Raw genomic sequence first — 23,201 nt, forward strand, 5'->3', positions numbered from 1 at the left:
TCTCTCTCTCTATTGGTCCAATCCCACCTCCCTTCCCTTTCTCTCTATTGGTCCAATCCCACCTCCCTTCTCTCTCTCGCTGTTGGTCCAATCCCACCTCCCTTCCCTTTCTCTCTGTTGGTCCAATCCCACCTCCCTTCTCTCTCTCTCTATTGGTCCAATCCCACCTCCCTTCCCTTTCTCTCTATTGGTCCAATCCCACCTCCCTTCTCTCTCTCTCTGTTGGTCCAATCCCACCTCCCTTCTTTCTCTCTCTGTTGGTCCAATCCCACCTCCCTTCTCTCTCTCTCTGTTGGTCCAATCCCACCTCCCTTCTCTCTCTCTCTATTGATCCAATCCCACCTCCCTTCTCTTTCTCTCTCTGCTGTTGGTCTGCCATCTCTCCCTTTTTATATTTCTCTGTACGCAGTTGAAAATCTAATCTTTCTCTCTCTTTCTCCAGTCTGTCTTTCTCTATTTGTTTTCCTATCAGTCTCCTACCATCCCTCCTCTCTCTTCCCCCCTCCCTCCCCCCCTCCCTCCCACACGAGCCACCCAACCCAGCTTGCCTCCACCAGACTTCGACATGTGCACTCCTTCATTCATTCCACTAGTGCCAAACAGACAAGTGCAGTGTGACTATCTTTCACCCTTCCTAGTTCACCACACTCCCACACACACACTCCCACACACACACTCCCACACGCACACTCCCACGCGCACACTCCCACGTGCACACTCCCACGCGCACACTCCCACGCGCACACACGCGTGCGCACGCACACCTGGCAGGAAAAAGTTCTCCCCTGCCCATATACCTCATTTGACTATAGCTAGTTTCAACAGAGATTGGCTCTAACACTTCCCAATACCTTTGAAGTGACGCTTGTTACTCTTCTCCCTCTGACGGCCCAGTCAAGTAAAGAATCTCCATATTTTGTAAATGACTCATTGACATGTTTTTGGTCAGGGACAATCTTTAACGACTCTATGTACCTAACAAAACCTTGTCATCACTAAATGTCACTGAAGTACATGAGTCCCGAATGAAATCTAGCACGTCAGTAGATGTATTATAATATCCACATGGTGCGTCTTTCATCACCAATTTGTCATTGTTCTGGTAAGAGATTGTCCTCCTCCACCAGGAGAAACCGGTGTCCTCCTCCTCCTACACCAGGAGAAACTGTTCCACCCTCCACGTGACTGGTACACGTGTCTGTCCTAAATGAACTGATGTATCAGAGGTAGTGATTTTCAGTGAGGTCAAGTTGTCCAAAAAAATCCTGCCCATTCCAACAGTCCTGTGAGTCATCATGAGCTGCACTGTTGGCGTCTGGAACCTTCATTGAGTTGGCAGTGTGGAGGTCAAACGTGCTGATTGGCTGGTTAGCAGTGAGACAGTTAAAGGTGCTGATTGGCCGCTTGGCAGAATGACAGTTAAAGGTGCTGATTAGCAGGTTGGAAGTGTGCAGGTTTTAAAGCTACAGTGTTCATGGGTTGCACATTTCTTTACAGTCCCAAATACAGGGCCAGACAATTGAAGAAACATTTACGGTTCTATGCAGAACTTGATTGTTTGTTGATTGATAGCGTTGTTGTTTAATCAACTAGTAATTTAATTACATTTTGCAATAGCTTGGTGGTAGTTTAACCACATTATAATCCTAGTTGGTATTTCAGTAGTTAATTACTAATTTTGACATGTAACTCTGTAATCATATACGATATCCTTTTAGTAAAACAATATATATAACATTGGTGACACAGACAATCATTTCCTTTTATCAGCATGGATGGTTGGACGCCTGCTTGCTCAATCGTAGTTGTTGGCCATGAAATGAGTTCACCTCGAGCACATTTGTGCCTATAAATTAATCTTCAACATGCCAACACATCTTGATCTTTGATTCTCCCTCAGCGGGTGGACTGATTGCGACAAGCGAAGGCCATAATTGCCTTAATCGGTCATTACAGGACACATTTAAAAAAGATATATATAATAAATAAACGTTCTGTTAACAGAGGAATCCAGTGAACTGTTCTGAGCAATTTGTAGTCTACATAAAAGATAAAGATATGATTATTCATCAATAATTAGCTTGAACTACATTTTCCAAGTATAGATCAGCCAACTATATGTTTCTCAAGGGCAGTTTTACTCTAGCTTATCTTAACATCCAGTGTGAAGTAATAGATAGCATGGTAAACTCTATTTTCCAAGTGGCTTCTTAACACTGGTTGGCAGTGGTAGGGTTAAGTGCTGCCCTCTCTCAGCTTGGCTTCCCTTGCAGGGCGGCCCTGCGCCAGAACGGAAGAGTCCGGAGACAGACAATATAGTGAGGGGCAAGAGGACAAAACCTCCAGACAACACACACACACAAGCTCACACAAAAGCAGGACAAATACACAAAAGTAACCACACACAGGTCACATGTACAGATGCACACACACACACACACACACACACTGTGAGCAAATAACTGAAGATCTGACAGTTTTTGTTTCCAGTGAGGAGTGAAGAAAATCGTAATCTTCAGAGGGCTCATCTTTTCTGTCTGGTTCTCCCTCCTCCTAAGAATCAGAAGTTGGGGAGCGTGTGGGGATAGCTCCGTCTAACCTCACCCACACACACGCACGCACGCACACGCACACACACACACACACACACTCCCTCATTCTCTGCTTATAATCTATGGAAGGCCTCAGGACTCTTCTCTACATGTCACGATATGTTATGGAGTGCACTTCTTTTGCTACAGGTCAGAAGAGGCTATGGTCAGAAGAGGCTATGGTCAGAAGAGGTTATGGTCAGAAGAGGCTATGGTCAGAAGAGGCTATGGTCAGAAGAGGCTATGGTCAGAAGAGGTTATGGTCAGAAGAGGCTATGGTCAGAAGAGGCTATGGTCAGAAGAGGTTATGGTCAGAAGAGGCTATGGTCAGAAGAGGCTATGGTCAGAAATATGGTGCCATTTGGGATGCTAGCAGAATCTCTCCACTAAACCGGCATGGGAGAGAAGATATACGAACACACACAGGCTCAGCAATGGTGACAAAAAAATCTAGTTGCTTTACTTGCTGTTGTTTTAAATTCTGCAGAAAACCCTTTGTACACTAACCAAGTTACCTGTTTAATTTGAATAAATCACCTCCAGTATAATGACAGGAACCCCGAGAACAAAGGTCAAGAATATTTCATCGCCACTGAGTGAAACCTCTTAATTTCAACTCAGGCAGGAAATGGAAAACAACTACCAGATTTGACCATTAACGAAAACACGCGCAGAGCTTCAAAAGCCATTTGGAAAGAAATGTCTGGGTCAGTATGTCATGAAAAGTTTATAGTACACTGAGAAGGGTTACTGCTTTCATTACATGTAAAAAAAAAAAAAATCAATACCAAATCAATAAAAATGGGCAGCACCGATGTCAAAGTACTGACTGAACATCATCCAGAAGGTAGTGAACAGGGTCCCTCAGAGATGCCACACGGACAGGCTGGCGGACGGCTGATGGGATTTATCTAGTCAGCCACAACAACAGACGAGAAAGGCTGGAGTGTTCTCCTCTGCTATTCTGAGGGTAGCTGTAGCCCACACACACTCACACACATGCACAACACTCTCACACACGCACTCTCTCTCTCACACACACACACACACGCACACACACACACATGCATGCTGTAGATGCCACGTCAAGATGTTTCGGAACTTCTTGGCTGTCCGTCAGGAGACTCAGCTCAAAAAAGAAGGCTTGCCTATATAAAGCTACAACTTGTGATCTGAGAAAATGTACACAACTTAAATTTCAATTTGTAGATTCTTGACAACTACAAAGTGCATTGTGATATCAACTGTACTTCCATTATCTTAATGCTAAATTAAGACAGAAATCAATAAAGTACTGCTTTGTTATTCCACTGTTGATACAGTTCGATAGTGCTGAGAAGGAATCTCAGATCGTAGCTTTAAAATCTTGTGGTTCAGCAGATATGGCCAAATGACTCGGGCCGGTTCTGTAGCTGCCACTCCATCACAGAGACACCCGCGTGGAGCTGACCCCTGACCTCTGCTGTAATCTTCAATCATTACACCAACCGCAAAAGAAGATCCCTTCAGGATGGAATTGAGTGCAGAATGTATACTAGCTGCCGATGCACACACACACACACACACACACACACACACATGCACACACACACACACACACACACAGACAGCTTTAGGGCTGAAAAGCAAAGCCAAAGTCTCAAGTGTGCGACGCCACTACGCCCCGTGTTGAACACCAGGGCATGTCACCGACCAAGAGAGGTGGGGCCGGGGCGAAAGTGGCCCTGGTCTCATTGCCCTCTAGTGACTCCCTCAGGCGGTTTGGGGCGACTAAAGCAAGGCTGTTATCCCACAGATCAAAGGCCGGTTTAGTGCACAGCGTGGAGAGACGCACAGCGGATTGGATTGTCTCTGAGGACTCATGTCGTGACGTCTCACTCCACCCTGTCCGTCAGGAGTCGGTGCAATAAGAGAAGCTCGCAACCACTAATTACATTGAAATTAGTAAAAAAATATGGTTGGAATGAATACACTAATTAAAATATAAAGACCAGTGAACAGGAGGTACTGTAGGTCAGAATCGGGTTACAAAGACATTCCGTGTTGACGCCGTTCTCCATTTGGAAGGAACAGCACCATACAACACAACTGCTGTACGGCGTAAGTCAGTAGCAACGTTTTTGGATGAGGCTCTCTAATAGGGACAGAGAATGAACTCGAACAGGGTTTTTTTATGTCCGTGGCCCGTACCAAATGGCAGCCTATTCTCTGTAGTCACACTACTTCTGACCAGGACCCATAGGGCTGTGTTTAAACGCGGTGCACTTTGTAGGGAATAGTGTGGGAGAGAGGAGGGGGATGGAATAGGACTGAGATGAGGCACATTTCCAAAAGATCTGATTCCTCAGATAGGGACTTGGCTCAAAGCACCAGCTACCTCTCAGTAGTATAATAAGGAATGCTTCCCAAAAGGCTCTCTACTGCCTACAGTACATAGTGTACTCATTCTGACCAGAGCCCTGACTGAAACAAGTGCACTAATGTAGAGAATAGTCTGCCAGTTGGGATTTGGGACATGGATATGATGCACTGGTGTGTTAGCATTCCATCACATCCCATAAAGAAATTCAATATGTGCATATCAGCCATTTTAGTCTGGGGGAAAGATTGAGTGGAATGGAGCAGGAAGACAAGATGGAGAGCCAGGTACAGTTTTAACACAGAAACCAACTGAGGAGAGACGCTCTGTTGTATTGGACACTCTGTTCTTAGGGGAACCTGAAGGTGAATTGCAGTGAAATGGCGTTTAGATAGGTCAGCCATACAGCTTTCCAGAGAAAGTTAGCAAAGAAGCTTTTAGCGTTCACAAAATCCCTCAGATCAGAGATGCGAGACACAGTGAGACAGAGAGAGACGTGGAGAGGACATGCGTGCACGCACGTTTTTATGTGTTTAAGAGGGAGAACGAGAAAGAGCAAGAAAAAGAGTGAGACGATAAACAGATATTGTATATGCATGTAGGCAGTGGGCAGTCTGTCCTGAGGTAATGGACTCTGGGGCTGAATCAGTGAGCAGCCGGAGGTGACAGAACTCTGGTCCAGGTCAGCATTTTATCACCTGTGTGAAAGGCCTGGCTGAATACACACCGCCACGCTATCAATCGCACGCACACACACAAACCATCTGATAAAGGCTTCTACCCCACCAGGCCATCAGACTGTCAGACTATTGGGCAGCAGTCTGAGCCCTTTTGATCACACACACACACTAAACACACTACCGTTCCCAAACATTCACCTGGCACGAAAGTATACACACACATTCACAACACACACATTCACCACACACGCATTCACCACACACGCATTCACCACACACGTATTCACCACACACGCATTCACCACACACGCATTCACTACACACGTATTCACCACACACGCATTCACCACACACGCATTCACTACACACGTATTCACCACACACGTATTCACCACACACGTATTCGCCACACACGTATTTGCCACACACGTATTCACTACACACGTATTCGCCACACACGTATTCGCCACACACGTATTCGCCACACACGTATTCGCCACACACGTATTCACCACACATGTATTCACCAAACACGCATTCACCACACACGTATTCACCACACACATACAGAGATTCAGTCTACTCTGCTGGCCATGTTCATTGTGGACCCTGGTGCAGAACACTGTTCCTTTATTGATTCAGTGTTTGCCAAGTTTTTGTCTTTTTGCCCGGTGCTACTTGGTTCGTTCACTGCAAAGGTCACAGTGAAACTGCTCGTAGGCTATTTTTTATCACAATCAAGTTCTGATTATGATGGGGTCCCTGATGAATTTGCTATCACAAAAGGGGTCCCCAGCCTCGAAAATGTTTGAGAACCACCAACTTAAACAAACAAACTGGGGAGACTTTTAAATCATGCCTATCTGTGTTTGTTTTCAAAGCGGGACAGCTTTCACTTAGAAATCTCCATTTCAAAATTCCCATTTTTTTTTATTTTTAGAACATGGCAGAGAACACTGTTAATTCCCATTGCTGAGAACATGCACAGGGCTATTCCCGGAGCAATCCATAATTTCTGCATATAAAATAAATACACCAACAGTGCAACCAGGAAAGGCCAAACAGCCAGGAACCAGTAGTATGCATAGAGATGGATGCCTTTTCTCATTCTTGGCCGAGTCCCAAACGACACCCAATTCCCACTGTACCACTTCTGAAAAATCAGGGCCAGTGATGCCTGGCCAATCAGAGCACTACGGGCGGTGCCCCACCTCTCCCCCCCCCACCCCCCCACCCCCTGCCCAGAAAAAACCTTTAGGGTGTATTTTCTCATATTATGGATGATGTTGCAAATTCTCATCAGTGTGTGTAATTCACAATTTACTGTTAAAAAAATCTATTGTTAAAATCTAGCTTTTCAGGTACCTACCACAGAGCCAATCAGGAGCTTCCGTGGAGCAGTTTGGAGGGAGAAGGGAGCCATTTGGAATGCAGGAACCCTGACCGCCCCCCACCCCCCCGAACGCACACACACACACACACACACACACAGCTTTAACTGAACTGGCTCCGTAGTCACCCCTGCCATTAACCTACCACAAGCCATGGGGAACACCACACGAATGCTTAAATCAGCATCATTACACGTGTGTGCTCTAAACACACACATTTTTCACACTGAGCGGAACCCTAGTGTGTGAGCGTGTGTATGTGTGTGTGTTGTGTGTGTGTGTGTGTGCGCGTGTGTAAGTCTTTAAGTCAATAAACACAAACATGTGACCATCTCCGACCCAGCCACAAACCCCACCTAGCTATCAACCTCCCTGGCTGCGGTGGACCAGCTTCGACACGGCTAACCCCCGCCCGGGTGATGAACGATGTGTTTAAACCCAGGGTCTGACCCCGAGCCGAAGCGTGCGTGGGACTGTGTGTCAGAATTCCACCGTGGAACCGTCCAAACTAAAGCAGAAATGGTAGAAGCAGTGAAACAATGAGAGGCACCAGAGACGAGGTTTGCTGCGAGACGCCGTGATCCACATCTGCATGTGTTTTAGTGTGGTTTCACAATCACTTAGGATGGCGTGTCGGTCCGGGCGATGTTTCAGCGTGTGTCCTTCTCGTGACTCCACGCGGATATTACCAGCCATCATTATGCACAATTTAATAACGAGCCCCGTCGTCAGAGCTGACGGGTTCTTACTGTGTTATGTTACAATTTTCGATATTACTCGGCCGCATGGTAGATTAGGGCCTAATGGGCAAGGGCAATCACTCCCAAAACAACAGGGCCCCCGAATCAAACGTCCTCCACTCCCGAGCATGAGAAAGAATAACATGCAAATATGTAACTCTTGTTGACTCGACCCAAGACCCGTGACCGTCAGGCCCGGTGGGGGCGGGGGAACGGGTTCGGTTCCGGCGTCATTAATTCACACAGGAGGACGGGAGATTCCCTGTGACAGACACAACAAGGAATGGACGCCTGCATTGCGAGGCCTGTGCTTGCACGAGACGGCGTCAGTCGCATCAGATTAACAAAGAGGCCCGGGACTGTGTCCCAAATGCCAACCTCTTCCCTGTGTAGCGCACTAGATCAAAGCAGACCCCCATAGGCCCGGGTCAAAATCAGGGCACTGAACGGGGCGATAGGGTGCTCCGTGGAACGGTGATCGGGAGCATTGTACAGGAGGAGAACCTCGACGTGTCACTTGGAACACAACATGAAAAACGGGCGCGTTAACTGGTGCGCGCACACACACTCGCATGGACACACAGTACGTACACACGGCTGTCTGTGTGCAGGGAGAAAACACGTTCATTAGTTAATATTCAGGCCAGCGGCTTTGGAAGAAAAGTGCAGTCATGGAGCCACACAACACTATTCTGATTTCCGTTTTCAAAATAATGAATGTAGATTGACCTCAGGGGGTGTTCTGAACTACATTAACCACAGACTTTATATCTGACTACATTAACCACATATCATATATCTGACTATAATAACTACAGACCATATATCTGACTATAATAACCACAGCCCATGTACCTGACTATATTAACCACAGACCATATACAGCTCTGGAAAAAATTAAGAGACCTATGCATCTTTTTCTTTCCTTTCCAAAAACGTTTTGAGTGAGGAACAGAAGCGTTCAATTTGCAGTGGTCTCTTAATTTTAACAATTCTGTTAACCACAGACCACATACCTGACTATATTAATCACAGACCACATACCTGACTATATTAACCACAGACCATATACCTGACTATATTAACCACAGACCACATACCTGACTATATTAATCACAGACCACATACCTGACTATATTAACCACAGACCATATACCTGACTATATTAACCACAGACCACATACCTGACTATATTAATCACAGACCACATACCTGACTATATTAACCACAGACCATATACCTGACTATATTAACCACAGACCACATACCTGACTATATTAATCACAGACCACATACCTGACTATATTAACCACAGACCATATACCTGACTATATTAACCACAGACCACATACCTGACTATATTAACCACAGACCATATACCTGACTATATTAACCACAGACCATATACCTGTCTATGTTAACCACAGACCATATACTTGACCATATACCTGATTATATTAACCACAGACCATATACCTGTCTATGTTAACCACAGACCATATACCTGACTATAATAACCACTGACCATATACCTGACTATATTCACCACAGACCATATACCTGACACTTTGAGCTTTGTGATCCTTTGGCCATGTTAGAGGGAATTCAAGTCTTTTAATGCAAAGCTGCATACCCCTGAAAATGAACAGACGACGTGGCCCGCGGTGAATCAGTGGTCTATGCTGGTGCCTCAGACACACTGCTGAAGCATACGTTTGAATCAGGCCCACTGCTCTTTCAGACCCAAACTCTCTCCTCTATGTTATCAAACGCCATTGGCCAGTAAGGCGTAAAAATGAATTCAAATTTATAAAACAAATAGGAAGTAGCTAATGTTTCAATCGACTTAGAAACTGCGATTTGTTTCAGCTGTGCTCAGAGTGCTCCAAACCGGACAAAGATATTTCTCTCTGGAGCTCCCAGGTGGTACAGCGGTCTAATTAGCTCTTTCATAGTGCCAAACTGTCCACCACAGTCTAGTTTTGAGCCCTGACTGCGCTGTTGGCAGATGTGTGGCTGGGAGCTCAGTTGACCCACACTGACCAAGGATGGCCCGAGGTGGGGCGGTGGCATCAGCAGGGATTTCCTTCTTGACTTGACCAAGTCCTCACATGGGCTTATCTGACTGACTGACTGATTGTCTGACTGTCTGGCTGGACATGCTGGCTGGAAATAATGTGCCGTGAGGGCAGAGAAAAATGGGGGATATATATCTAACACACACGCACACGCACACACACACACTCATTCCAGTAGTCTCTCTCAATCTCTGTACACACTAACGCATACATGCATACAGGCAGACAGACAGGCAGACTGGCAGACAGAAACACAGTCTCTTTTCCACACAGGCCTCCCTCCCTCCTCCCCCCTCACTTCCAGCTGTGGATCTTGCGCTGGGTTCACCTGAGGTAAAGATATGGTATATTACACAATGGCTTATAGATTTTTCCACCACTGGCCGGCAGCCAAAACCCTCCTCTCGGCAGAGTGGAGCAGAGCACACTTTGTTCTACTGAGTCTGACTGGACTGACTCCATTACCGTGCAACATGTCCTAATAGCCCTGGTCTCTGGGTCATTCTATTACTCTGGAACCGCACAAAGGCGGTGTGTGAGAGAGGCCTTGTCAACAGATAGTTCACATATTTACTCTGCTATAGTATCTTGAAAAGTAGATTGGACGGGCTGACCGGAACAGATTTACTGACAGGCTGACTGACTAGACTGAATGACTGCTTGGACTGACTTACTGACTGACTGGGCACATTTACTGACAGGCTGACTGACTGGAGCGACGGGCTGACAGGACGACTTACTGACAGGCTGACTGACCAGACCGAATGACTGCTTGGACTGACTTACTGACTGGACGACTGACCGACTGGACGACTGATGAGTGTAGAGAAAGAAAGAGGGAGTGTGTGTGCGTGCGTGTGTGTGCGTGCGTGTGTGTGCGTAAGAGAGGGCCGCTGCGCTATATTGGTCTGTGTCTGCCTGACATGCCGAGAGCATTCGATGCTCCTGTCGACACCTCCCCACGCAGGCTCCCCCCACTTGTCCCCGGTGCATGCACACACACACACACGGGTCAAAAATAAACGACCTTCTGTGTGTCGGTGGGGTCGCGTCCCATCAACGCAGCACAGTCCTGGCGCCCGACGGTTACGGTGAACCAGGCCCCCGATCGGTTGGCTCAACTCACTGTGTCACGACTAGCAGAACGGGGGGGTTACACGGCCGCTCCAATGAGCAGGGATCACAAGGCCGATATAAGCTCTTGCATGGTTATCACACAAATCCCATTATTATCGGACGCCACAGCTTTCACGCACATCTTCCATGAAGCAGGATCAGATCATCTGCCTACACCGGATATATCTACAGAGAGGAATCCCACCTCCAGACTTCTGCTGCTCAATAGATAAGCTGCTTGTTGTATAGGAATTTTGCCAGAGAGCATTAGTCGCTCATATCCACTGTTATGTTACTACTGTGAACAAATTTAATGAATCTGTTATTTATATATATGGGTGTCAATCTCTATTCATGTTCATCTTGATTTTATAATTTCATAGAAACCTGTTGTGTTTAATCTTACTCATCTTGAACTATTTAATTCAGCAGGTTGTGTTTGTTCTAAGAAATGTGCTTTATTAATACGTTTTGCTGACGCCGGCTTCAATGGAATCTTTCTACAGTTTAAAATGCAATTATGGCCTTGAATCAAAACATTTGTTTAAACGTTGTATCAAGCAATTGATGAAGATGGAAAAGAAAGGAAACACTAGCAATGGCCAAATTAGCCAAGTCCATCTATCTGTCAGAGAGTCTCTGAAGTGAAAGACGATTTTAGCAGCAGACTGGGTGGTTTAAATCAGCTCCTCATTATGTCAGAATAACCCATCTAATAGTTTCTCGGTTCACTTGAACCAAGAAGAACGTGACATTGAATTGATTGATAAAACCGCTGTATTTTACGAAATATTTGTCTTTATCCTTAACAATATTATTCGTGTCACGCCAGGTTTAGCTGGTAAATTTTCTGGGGAGAATACGTAGCTTTGAAATACAGAAACGCCTTCAAACAACTACTTTCCAACCTGGGGCCTTTCCCTAACTGAACACAGATGGAATACACTAGAAATCAAGGCAGAGGTTTTATAAGTTTAACTGCTTCTTGCTTGGAAATACACAGAGGGAATACACAGAATGTAGAAATGCATCCAATAGAACTGCTTTGTCAGAAATCAATGTCCATACATTTAATTGGCTAGTGGCTCTAATTAGATGTATGGACGCGGTGTATGTGTGAGCGGTCGGCGTATGAATGCATGCAAGTGTAAAATCCTCTTTGGAGAAAAAAAAAAAACCCGCTAAGTAACTAAGAGCTGTAATTTCACGGTTAACTGCTTTGTGCCATTCACTGGGTCAGCCCCCCAATGAACAAGAGAACTGAACCAAAGACAAGAAAAAAGGAAAAACACACAAATGGGTGAGGTAGGGGGAGGAGGGTGAGGGGAATTAAAAAAAAGAAAAAGAAAAAGAACTCATCCGACAACATCTACAGTCAAGGACCCCAACCAAATGCTACTCAGTATTCAAAAGAGGGGAATCAACCGGGCGGAGGAGAGAGAGGAGGATGAGTAGGAGAAAGGAAGACGAGCCTCGTCCCATCCAGGGCATCTGTGAACGAAAGCACTGGCTCATCCCTCACTCCCCTCGGTCCAGACATCTTTCTGTTCCCACTTGGTGTGAATGTGTCCCAAGCGGCCGGTTCCTACCTTCCTCACAGGTCAGACTGGAGGCTGGGTCACATCCTGCCTGCCTCCCAAATCACCCGCTACGCCCTTTGTACTGCACTACTTCAACCATAGCGATGGACGTTTTACTGTATTTAAGATCTGCAGCAAACTACGCCCATGTGGCCAGGACCTACTGCTGATGCATGATGCATTATAACACAACGAATCTAATCATAAATCCCTTACACACACACACACACAAAATGTGCCACACTGAATTGATAATGGTTGACCCCATTCCTCCACGACTACCCCCAAAATGTCACAGTATATGTAGGGCACGTGTGTGTGTTTTGTCAGATTCAGTATGTGTGTGTTTGTGTGTGTGAGCGGTACCACAGCAGTATGTCGCAGGCCGCCACCAAACCGCTGCGGGGGGGGGGGCTTCTCACAACCACTGGCCACAATGCAGCCAAAACCTAATCCACACTGACGGGGGGGGGGGCAGGGGTGGAAACACACACACACACACACACACACACAGAGCGACAGTCGACCACGTATTCTCCCGTGTGGCGCGGCGATTGCAGAGCGGCCCCGGTAAATCCACTTTCCACGGGCGGTCAGGAAGACCGCGCAGATAAACCGGCGAACAGGGGGATGGATTTAAGTCGTCCGCCCTCAAAAGACGTGTGTTTCCCGTGCAGAGAGATACGCTGCAGGACAGGACGGGACAGGGGAACAGGCCATGGGTACATCTGCAGCAGAGTTGTCACTTCCTTTGTTCATCAAGGCCCCAAAGTCTACAGGCAGTACAGGAATGTGACATCCCACCACATCTGAATAAAAAGTACAAGGCACTTAAATCAAGTACCGCAGGACACTGTCCTCCACACACTGCCGATATAAATATATATACATATATTCATATACACATACACACACATGTACACAAATACATCCCATGTCCCGTATTGTGCTTTACATAAGTCTGTGTTTTTCACGATCCCAGCAGCCATGTCCAGTGAGTAGCCCAGGGCCCATCAGGCAGAGCTGCTGGCTAGGGGGAAAGGCGCTGGGCTTCAGCCCGTAGGAGATGAATAAGTAACCAGAACACATTGTTCCCCTGGGTGTCGGTGTGCCAGGCAGAGCCGAGCGGGCATTCTACCCTTCCGCCGCCGGGCCTATGCCTATTCTAATCTCCACCGTCATAGAGATAGGGTCACTTGAACGGGTATGCTCTGTGACAGTGGCTGGGATCCCACTCTGGTCATTTTATTTCTATATCCGTCACCTGCACCAGCTCAGATGCCTAAATTGGTGTGGTGAAAATTGAAGCCACGGGGAGGTGCGGTGTAAACGCAGCTCTAGCCTATGTTACCGGATCAGGGGGCCACATCGGCTTACACCAACACCACCGTCACACCAGTCACCATCCGGTCCAGTGTAACCAAAACCTTCCACTGACGCATGAGTTCCCCTCAGGACAAACTAGGCAAGAATAACTTACCTATATCTGCCTCTCTATCTATAAATGTACCATTAACATGGCAAGTTGTAACTTGAAAGTACCCCCAAATGAATACATTTTTTTGTATGTTCTACTATGGTTTCTCAACTATCCCAAATTGATTTATAACATAATGCAAAAACTCAATTTGTTTGTAATAGGGTTTTTGTAATAAATGAAGGAGTTAAACCTGCCCGCAATGATCCCGACGCGCCACAAGACCTCCCAACGTCTCCCGGCGACGCTTCCTAAACACACCGCACAAGCAGCAGCATGGTAATTCATTATGGACATAGTCACACTCAGCGTATTGTACTACACGCTATAAACCTTATTATTGTTCGATAGATATTTATGAATATAATTTCCCCTTTCAAGTCTAACACAACGAAGCAAATTGCCACTAACCGCAACGTGAGTTTTAATGACTACAAAGACAAACAAGCATATGAAAATACATTTTAAATAAACAAGCTGATCTAGAAAGCAAAGGGTTAAGTAGTTTGTTATCGAGAGTTGCAGTAAACTTCAAAAAGTTGGCACGGCGCGTAATAGGTATGCCGCTGTAACCTCGTGAAACGCAAGCAAACCTGTACTTGTGAGGCGCAGCCAACGCTACATATCTAATATGCAGGGAAACTGGAGTGGAAGACACAAACAATAATTGATATCAAAACACAGATTTTGAATTAAAACGATACCACAGCGACCTTCAAACTATATTAAAATGTTATGCAAATTGATCCCTTCGCTTCCACGTGTTCCGCTCCATCTAAAACAATATGAAACCGCTATCCATACCGCGCGTCCAACACGCGTGCCCAAGGTCCCTCACCTACCCATGTCCAGTCCAACAAAGCTTTTATCCTCATCAATAATTTATCCCTGGTTGTTTAGTTAACATTTGTTACCACTTTGCATGTACCCCTCGCAGATGTTTTAATAATTAACAACATGGTAAAATCAAGAGAATTAAAAGAACATCTCCACACAAAATGTTAGATTGTGGAGGAACGTAAGTCCCTCAGGTGGTGTAGGCCTGATGTGGACAGCAGGTGGTAGGATGTGTATATAAGCAGGCGCACGCACACAAACACAGGCACCAACGCAAATTCATGCACACACACGCACACACACACACACACACACACACACATACACATACACACACCATTGTCAATTGGGCCCGGTTCCAACTCCCCTCTATTCACGGAACTTTTAAGTCAAAAATCATATCATAAGAATTTGCACTACAGCTTTATGTTTTAAAATTCTTATTCGCAATGCCAAATAATCTGCATAATGTCTGGAGGCCAAGGAACTTTGCTTAGGCATTGCTAAAATGCAAAATACTATATGATAATTCTACGCATAAACTAGATAAGATCATCATAATGCTGACAAATCAATTAATGGTTAAAAAAATTAGTCAGTCGCGAGGAGGACAGATCAGCTCACAGAAGGTTAACAAGATCAATATGTATTGCGCATATGGACAGCATGCACGCGCTAGCCGCACTGCCGGGCTCCCGTGGCGGATCTGTAGCCAATTAATTTTAATTAATGGAAAGAAAGAGAAACTTGATGCGCGTGGATCTCAACCCCATATGCACTTGGCTTGGAAATATCCAAACTAAATGTCCAGCTTTTAACAAAAGTGCTCTGAATAAATGTAGGGCCTGGGCAAATGAATACAAAACTCTAAAAGTGTCAAAGAAAATGTTAATTGTGACCCCTAGTTGACCCAAATGATTGGACGTCTTTAAATAAATACTGAATGTTGTTCATGATTTTCTTTGAGAAATGTTTCTTTAAGCCATTGATTTCACATTGATTTTAGCTGTTCACTGTCTCTTCAGAGATGACAGAATGGAACTTTTTTCACGGAGAAAAACAACGGTTTCATGGGCCTACTTCCAAAATTCAAAAGGTGAACTGAAAACAATAACCAACTGTATGGTTAGAGTAGGCTATTCAGTCCAAATAAAAATAACCATGGCAGTCATTCCGAGAATACCCTTGCCGAACTGACAAGAGCACGCCTGGAATCTGTAGGCCTACGGTACTATTCGCATGTAAAAATTGCGTGTTTTTGTAAAATACATAATATGAATTGCATGAATGCTCCTATTCACCTTATGTCACACCTTTAACTTAGGCCCGTACAAGTCCAAACGACTACGAAGAAAATGGGCTACGTCTCCGTGACCTATTGGCCCGATGCAATACATGCAGAACAATTTTCATTTTTGGAAAAATAGGTAGGTAGGTCTAAAAGCCTATAGCAAAATAAAAGACAAAATATTAAAGCAAATGAGAAGCCAAAATTGCAATTCTGATATACTTGTCGTTTGACAGAGTTTGAGTTCAGGGTCTGCATGCGGTAGGACAAAATAAAGAGTGAGAAGAGTGCTGAGAATATTAAGTGAATATTCAAAACCAAACGGATAATACGGTATGTGTGTATACCGTCGTGCGTCAGAGGCCAAACAAGCACAGGCCTGCCTGCCTACCGGTCCGCAGCTGACGGCGTAGTTCGCGTTGTTCCATGCGCACACATACTTTTGTCTCAGACCGCAGCAGTGAAGTCCAGAACAACATGCTTATTCAAAGTGGTATTAGGAATACCACTTATATATATATATTTATATATTATATATATATTTTTTAAATTAAATCAATACTTCATTTTTTCACGTTAGAATGTATATTGGCAAAGGAATGCTCTTGAAGCTGCATAGGCCAACACGCAAGTGATTCAAGGAAAACCGGCCTGTAAATGTCAGTGTGACCTCTGAAGCAGTATCTAAAATCACACGATTGTCATTTGAAATAATTGAAACCAACACAAAAATGTATAGTTTTCATCAAGATAAACAGATGTATAAAACTACTATGACCTGACAGCAACTAAAATATTCCAAATGAATAAATACAAAAGCCAAGTCTTTGGTCCGAGGTCTGTGAGGCCCTTTTTGTAATTCTAACATAATAAATATTGTATATGGTTGGTTATTGCTAAATGTAACCTACTCCGGCACACTACACGACCTTATTTATGGACGGTCAACATATCCGATCACATAAGAAATCAATGGTGCGGAATAGGCTTCGATGTTACAGGCCTACATATCATCTATAATTACAATAGGCCATGGCGGTGTCATTTCTTGCGTTTGCCGTCCACAAAACCCCCCAAAAGAACATCAGAAGCAACACTCCCGTTGGTCTCTAGGCCACTAATTTATATTATACCAAGTTGTTTTTAAAACCATCTTTCAGGTGACCAGATGGCAAAGGCATATTCAACTAAACGTTATATAGAAGCCTTCATCATAGACCTTCTAGTTTGCCCTTTAGGTTATGTGTCAAAGCAATGAAAATGTACGGTCTATTATATCCCGATATTCGAAAACAAGGTGTGTACAAGTAATTGCGATATAACGTTATGTCCACGCTACACATCTGCAAGAAATTGGATGGAAACCGACAATTAAATATTTTTGGAAACCCTCCACCAAAAAGAATGTTACATCACTCCTCTATTCCTAATATTATTCTAAAACTACATTACTTTTTCAGAATATATAAAACCACATTATATACTCCACGGGGATTTTTTCCTCATGTGGCCACCAATGCATAAAGCCGATAACCCGGCTACAGCTGTTGTGTGGGTTGAATAACGAGCTCGGTGACAGTCCCTCACACACCTCCAAAGAACCACAACTATCGCTACGCGTTAGAAGTATAGCTCATTTTACAAATAACAAAAAATATCAACTCTCCAAAATACATCAATTCAATTACGTTTTTAAGTTTCATATTCGCGTGTTATGTTTTTAAATAGCGATAGGACCGGGAAACAAGAGACCGATGTCAGTCGAGCCCAGTTCCCTGTCATGAGTCCTTCTCTCCCCTCCTTTTAATATAAAATAGATTTGGGAGAAGCGCCATTTTCTCTTCTAACCATGTGCAATGAAACGCACACGAAAGGCTGTTGGAGAGATGCCATAAAATAAAGGGGGAGAGAGAGAGAGAAAGAGAGAGGAAGAGAAGCTGCAAACTAACAAAAAAGAACGGATGGCGAAAAGGTCCCTAACCCAAATTATTGACAAGCAGCGCAGTAAATGGAGAACAACAACACTGAAAACCAACAACATCCGGATGTAAGCCACAGTCACTGTAGCAAATAAATATTGTTTTACCTGTGTCAAGCAGTAAGGGGAGTACATGGTTATTTCAGAGTTCAAAAAGTGGAATCTTATTCAAGTTGGATGGAAGTTGGAAGTTCGCTGTGGTGCCGCATTGCAAATCGCTCCGCCGTCCCCTCGCGCTCACTCCATGCCGTACCACTAACCCCGCCTCGAGAGCTGAAAGTGAAAGCACAAACTTTGGGGAAAAGTTTGCGCGCTCTCTCTGAAACACACACTCCCCCAATCACTCGCTCTCTCCCTCTCGTTCACCCTCGCACTCTCTCTCACTTTTCCTCTCAAATATTCCCAACGATCATTATGACAATCTTCGAGCTTGAAAAAAGAAAAAGTCAACATAAACCAACGTCACTTTGACCGCAATTATACAGTGTTTCAACTAACCCTGAGTGTGCCAATTGCCAAGTCCTCATTTGCCATCATGTTTAAAGTTGACACTTTGTATTTCACTTGCTGTTAAAGACAGGTTGATCAAATTACAGGATCCCTCACTCATCATAGTCATGCGCATTACCCATTATTAGTACGCGTGTATGTGTTTGCGTGCGTGTGTGCGTGCGTGTGTGTGTACGTGTCAGTGTGCGTGCGTGCATGCGTGCATACTCCTCTCCCATACACTCAAAATGTACTTTACCCGGAGTGAAATTGACAACATTTAATAAAGCGTAACAAACTCTAACAATAGGCCATAGACCGCTGTCAACACACCACCACAAAATGTGCACAACTTCTAGAACCCCTTAAATTCTGAATAAAATAATCTGCTTTTTATGTAGTGCAAGACTAGCAGCACAAAAAAAAATCTTGACATTCTGCTGCCCTACATTTTAATCTATTTTACTTATCTATTACATTTTTGAATATTTTTGTAAACTTTGCAACTATAAAGCTGGAACTGTTATAGGAAATGTTCCAAATCAATAAATAATAATATATTAAAATCTGTTGATAACATATGTCTTCCCACCCCAGAGTTGGAAGCAGTTTTGGCAGCCATTACAACTGTTAATAATTTTGTGTAAGATCATAACCTGGCATTACTCTTAAGGAAACATCTATCCACTGTTTTGGTCAAAATTACTCAACCTCTGTGAATATAAAGACTGCGCAAGGGGTCCGTATTCTTCCAACTATATTGCATATGAGATGTTTTTAATAGGAAAGGCTACTACAGTAACCACAGCTCTCTGTTATAGCCATTACAGGCTAATACAGGCTGTTTAAAAGTCATGTACCCACAACTGGTTGTCTGTTGTCTGAGAACATAGTTCTGTTTTTAATCAACGGCTGGCTGACTGACTTATCCTCAGACGCCCTGCTTCCTGTTCATCCAGTTCATCTCTGATCAACTTCACCTAGCTAGTAAGCAGAGAATATCACACACACACACACACAGGATGACTCACACACCCTGTCAATTACGCAAAACCGCCAGTTTGCTCTTGAGGTGAGGTAGGAGAATGTATGTCTGTGTGTGTATGATCGTGTGTGTGTATAATTATGTGTGTGTGTGTGATCATGTGTGTGTGCGTGTGCGTGTGGTTTTAGGGGGGTGGAAGTAACTCCACGATTCAAGCGGCAAGCCAATTTTTTGAGGGATTTGAATCCATTGGAGCCATGCAGATTTATGAGACCTCAACTTCATGCAGCACTACGCATTATGTACACAATACAGCCCCTATAGGACAACACACTCACACACACACACAATTGAGAGCATGCACACACATGTACAGACACAAGAACATGCACATACATGCAGACACGCACATACTGTACACACACAAATGCTACACTCATGCTACACAAATTCCCCCCCCCCCCCCCCCCCCCCCGATACACTCTGGTCAATTAATGAAAGCAGGATGCAATGGGACTAGGGACAGACAAAGGTTGAGAGTCAAATAGAGGAAATGTGAGGGAAAATCAGAAACAAGGGGATCCCGTTCCCCCTCTACTCACCACACCCTACGGCACAGGTCCAAAAACTCCTAGTCTTTGTGCTCTACCCCCCCCCACCCCCACCGCCCCCCTCTCTCCTTGGCGGTCTCAATCCCTCTTTCTGGCCACAGTGTGATCAGCGATGTCCATGGGTACGTCCCAAAGGGCACCCTATTCCCTATATAGTTCACTAATTCTGGACAGTGCCCATAGAAGTGCTCTGTGTAGGAGTTAGGCTGCGATTCAGGACGCGACCCATCTCTGTATTCATCACAGGTTCTTGGCTATTAACAGAACCTCTCACCACAACCACAAACAACCCAGGAGTTCTAGAGCTCTCATTTCCTTTTTAAGGAAGAATTCTGATTCCATTCTCCCACACCATACAAACCCTCACAGACACGTAGGCATACGCACGCACGAACACACGCACGCGCGCACACACATACACACACACACACACACACACACACAGAAATTACAAAGTATCAAATGATCCGTTTTAACTGTTAGTAAGTTACCTCAAAACCCCAAACCTCTGGCACTATGGTAATAGCTGTTTTTTCCTGGATAAATCTGTCATTAAAAAGCACATAGGAAAACCATATGTCAGCTAGCTATAGCCCAGTTGGTGTGTACATGTGTCCGATCATGCGTGTCATAGTGTGTGTGTGTGTGTGTGCATGTGAGAGAGAGATCGTGACATAATGTGTGCGTTTGTTAGGGTCTTGCTGTCTCTATTTTTTTTTTAAACAGGAGGACAACGGCAGCCTTGTTTACCATGGCCTGGGCTCGCCTACCGCCTACCGAAAGTGATGCAGCATACCGGTACCCAGTTAGCATGCTCAGTGTGTCACACAGGTGGCTGGAGAGGGAAGCCTTGAAAAGCCACAGCCAAGCGGAGACCGGTGCCCGCGGCGACCTCAGAACGGTGGTCATGTACGGCAACCAGCGCATGAATAAACATCACGCGCCGGCACTGGGAACACACTGTACACGGCAGCACAACTTGAAACGCATTGAGACCGACGGGGAAGTGGTCCCCTGAATAAGTTCTGTACCTGTGGGAATCCATAGGAACGTCGTTGGTTTTGAACGCTAAATGCAGCGTGGACGTTTTAACTCCCACGCTGCAGTGGGATGACCTATTGCGACCCGCACACGGCAAACACACTTCGACCCAGGGGAACTCTGGGAACGGGATGAACACCGCAGAGACAGGTGTCGCAGGGGTGACAGATTGCAGACAGGCACAGAGAGACAGAATGATAGAGAGATACAAAGGAGACAGGAAGAGAAAGAGCATTTATGGGAGAGGGATTATAAAATGCGTACCCTGTAGGAATCAGACACTAGGAAGCACTCTGGCATCCCGGGGGCTCTGGAAGGATCTTCATTCACCAGGTACGTGTCAGTGGCCTGAAACACAGCAATGGACTTATTCACTCACAGTTGATCAGATTTATACACGCATAGCTGCTGTTCACCACATGCATCTTTTCATTCAGATGAACCGGTAAACAATAAACAAAACACAACAACAAAATATATTTTTTTTAAAATGGAATTGTCCAAGGTAGGTTATTGTCTGGTCTCATGGTCAGTTGGTGGGCATGGCCAGAGATGTATTAAAATTTTGGAAACAAATCCCCCAGAAATCCCCTGATCTGTTAAAGGGAAAATTAGGCCGTTATATGATTAGGCCGTTATATTGATATATGACACAAAATAATAATTGTATTTGGCTATTTTGTTTTTGCATAAATCAGACCTTTCTGATTAAATTTGATTATCATCCCATTAAAGATAAAAAAGAATGCTTCTCCCTATCATTAAAATGGAAATTATTGACATGTTTCTTCCAATTCGCACAAGGAAATTATAGTTTGGAGTCCAATAAATCAACCAAAGTTTCCATATGTTCTGTCAACATTTCAAAGTTGTTGATATATGGGTAGTTAAGTTAATTGCAGGTAGAATTTGAAAAATATTTGTTTCCCAATTTTCCCAAATTGTTCATGGCAGGTCACATAAAATCATGTGGACATAATGTTCCTATTCAAGAGACCATGCTCTTTGTTTGCATTGCTCATTCAAAGAATGTACCTGAACTCCTCACAACCCCACCTCATTTGTCACTATCAAAACAAAGTGGAAAAAGTTGTAATGAGCAGAGAACCATGTACCCAAGTGACCCTTTCGATTAACCTTCAGTTGCAGATTACTATCAGACAATACTGTGATAGCAAATTAACAACATAGTGACAACAGGACTTAGGTACTTGCCTTTCTAAACCAAATATAATTTGATTTTTATGTTTTAATTGTTCAGTCTACCTACGTCTATTTTGGCCATCATTTTGTTTTGGTGTAAAGTCACAAAGACGAAAATGTGTCAGTGTAAAATTTGTCAATCACAAAAAAGACTTGGTATAACTTGTTTTAGTATAGGGTTTTGCTATTAAGGGCTTCCATAATAAAACAAAATGGGGCTTCATATAATTTACAAGATAAATTAATTGGCATGATTATGAGCCCAAGACAATCGGTTATATGTACCATAACAACTTACAGACTAATTTATATTAGTGTAAGGAAATTATGTACACTCAAGTACATTACAGTAGGGTACAGTCGAGTAGGGTATAGTACAATACAGTAGAGTAGGGTATAGTACAATACAGTCGAGTAGGGTGTAGTACAATACAGTCGAGTAGGGTATAGTACAATACAGTAGAGTAGGGTATAGTACAATACAGTCGAGTAGGGTATAGTACAATACAGTAGAGTAGGGTATAGTACAATACAGTAGAGTAGGGTATAGTACAATACAGTCGAGTAGGGTGTAGTACAATACAGTCGAGTAGGGTATAGTACAATACAGTAGAGTAGGGTATAGTACAATACAGTCGAGTAGGGTATAGTACAATACAGTAGAGTAGGGTATAGTACAATACAGTAGAGTAGGGTATAGTACAATACAGTAGAGCAGGGAATAGTGCAATAAAGTAGAGTAAGGTACAGTTGAGTA

At 44.3% G+C, this 23,201-nt stretch overlaps 1 protein-coding gene across 11 annotated transcripts in view; it reads right to left on the reverse strand.

Moving 5' to 3' along the window:
* LOC105012152 (nuclear factor 1 X-type-like) overlaps window positions 1-23,201 on the reverse strand; it is a 113,519-nt gene that overhangs the window by 80,823 nt on the left and 9,495 nt on the right. For 10 of the 11 annotated variants that reach the window (XM_034294395.1, XM_034294393.1, XM_034294397.1 and 7 more), the window contains exon 2: window positions 21,506-21,589. In XM_034294395.1, coding sequence (XP_034150286.1) covers window positions 21,506-21,589 — 84 coding nt within the window. Of the gene's footprint in view, window positions 1-18,223; window positions 18,389-18,613; window positions 18,690-21,505; window positions 21,590-23,201 lie in introns of those variants that run through there. The other variant, XM_034294394.1, reaches the window with a different exon arrangement.

The sequence above is a fragment of the Esox lucius genome, chromosome 9, assembly GCF_011004845.1.
Source record: "Esox lucius isolate fEsoLuc1 chromosome 9, fEsoLuc1.pri, whole genome shotgun sequence".
In the NCBI taxonomy this organism is placed as follows: domain Eukaryota; kingdom Metazoa; phylum Chordata; class Actinopteri; order Esociformes; family Esocidae; genus Esox; species Esox lucius.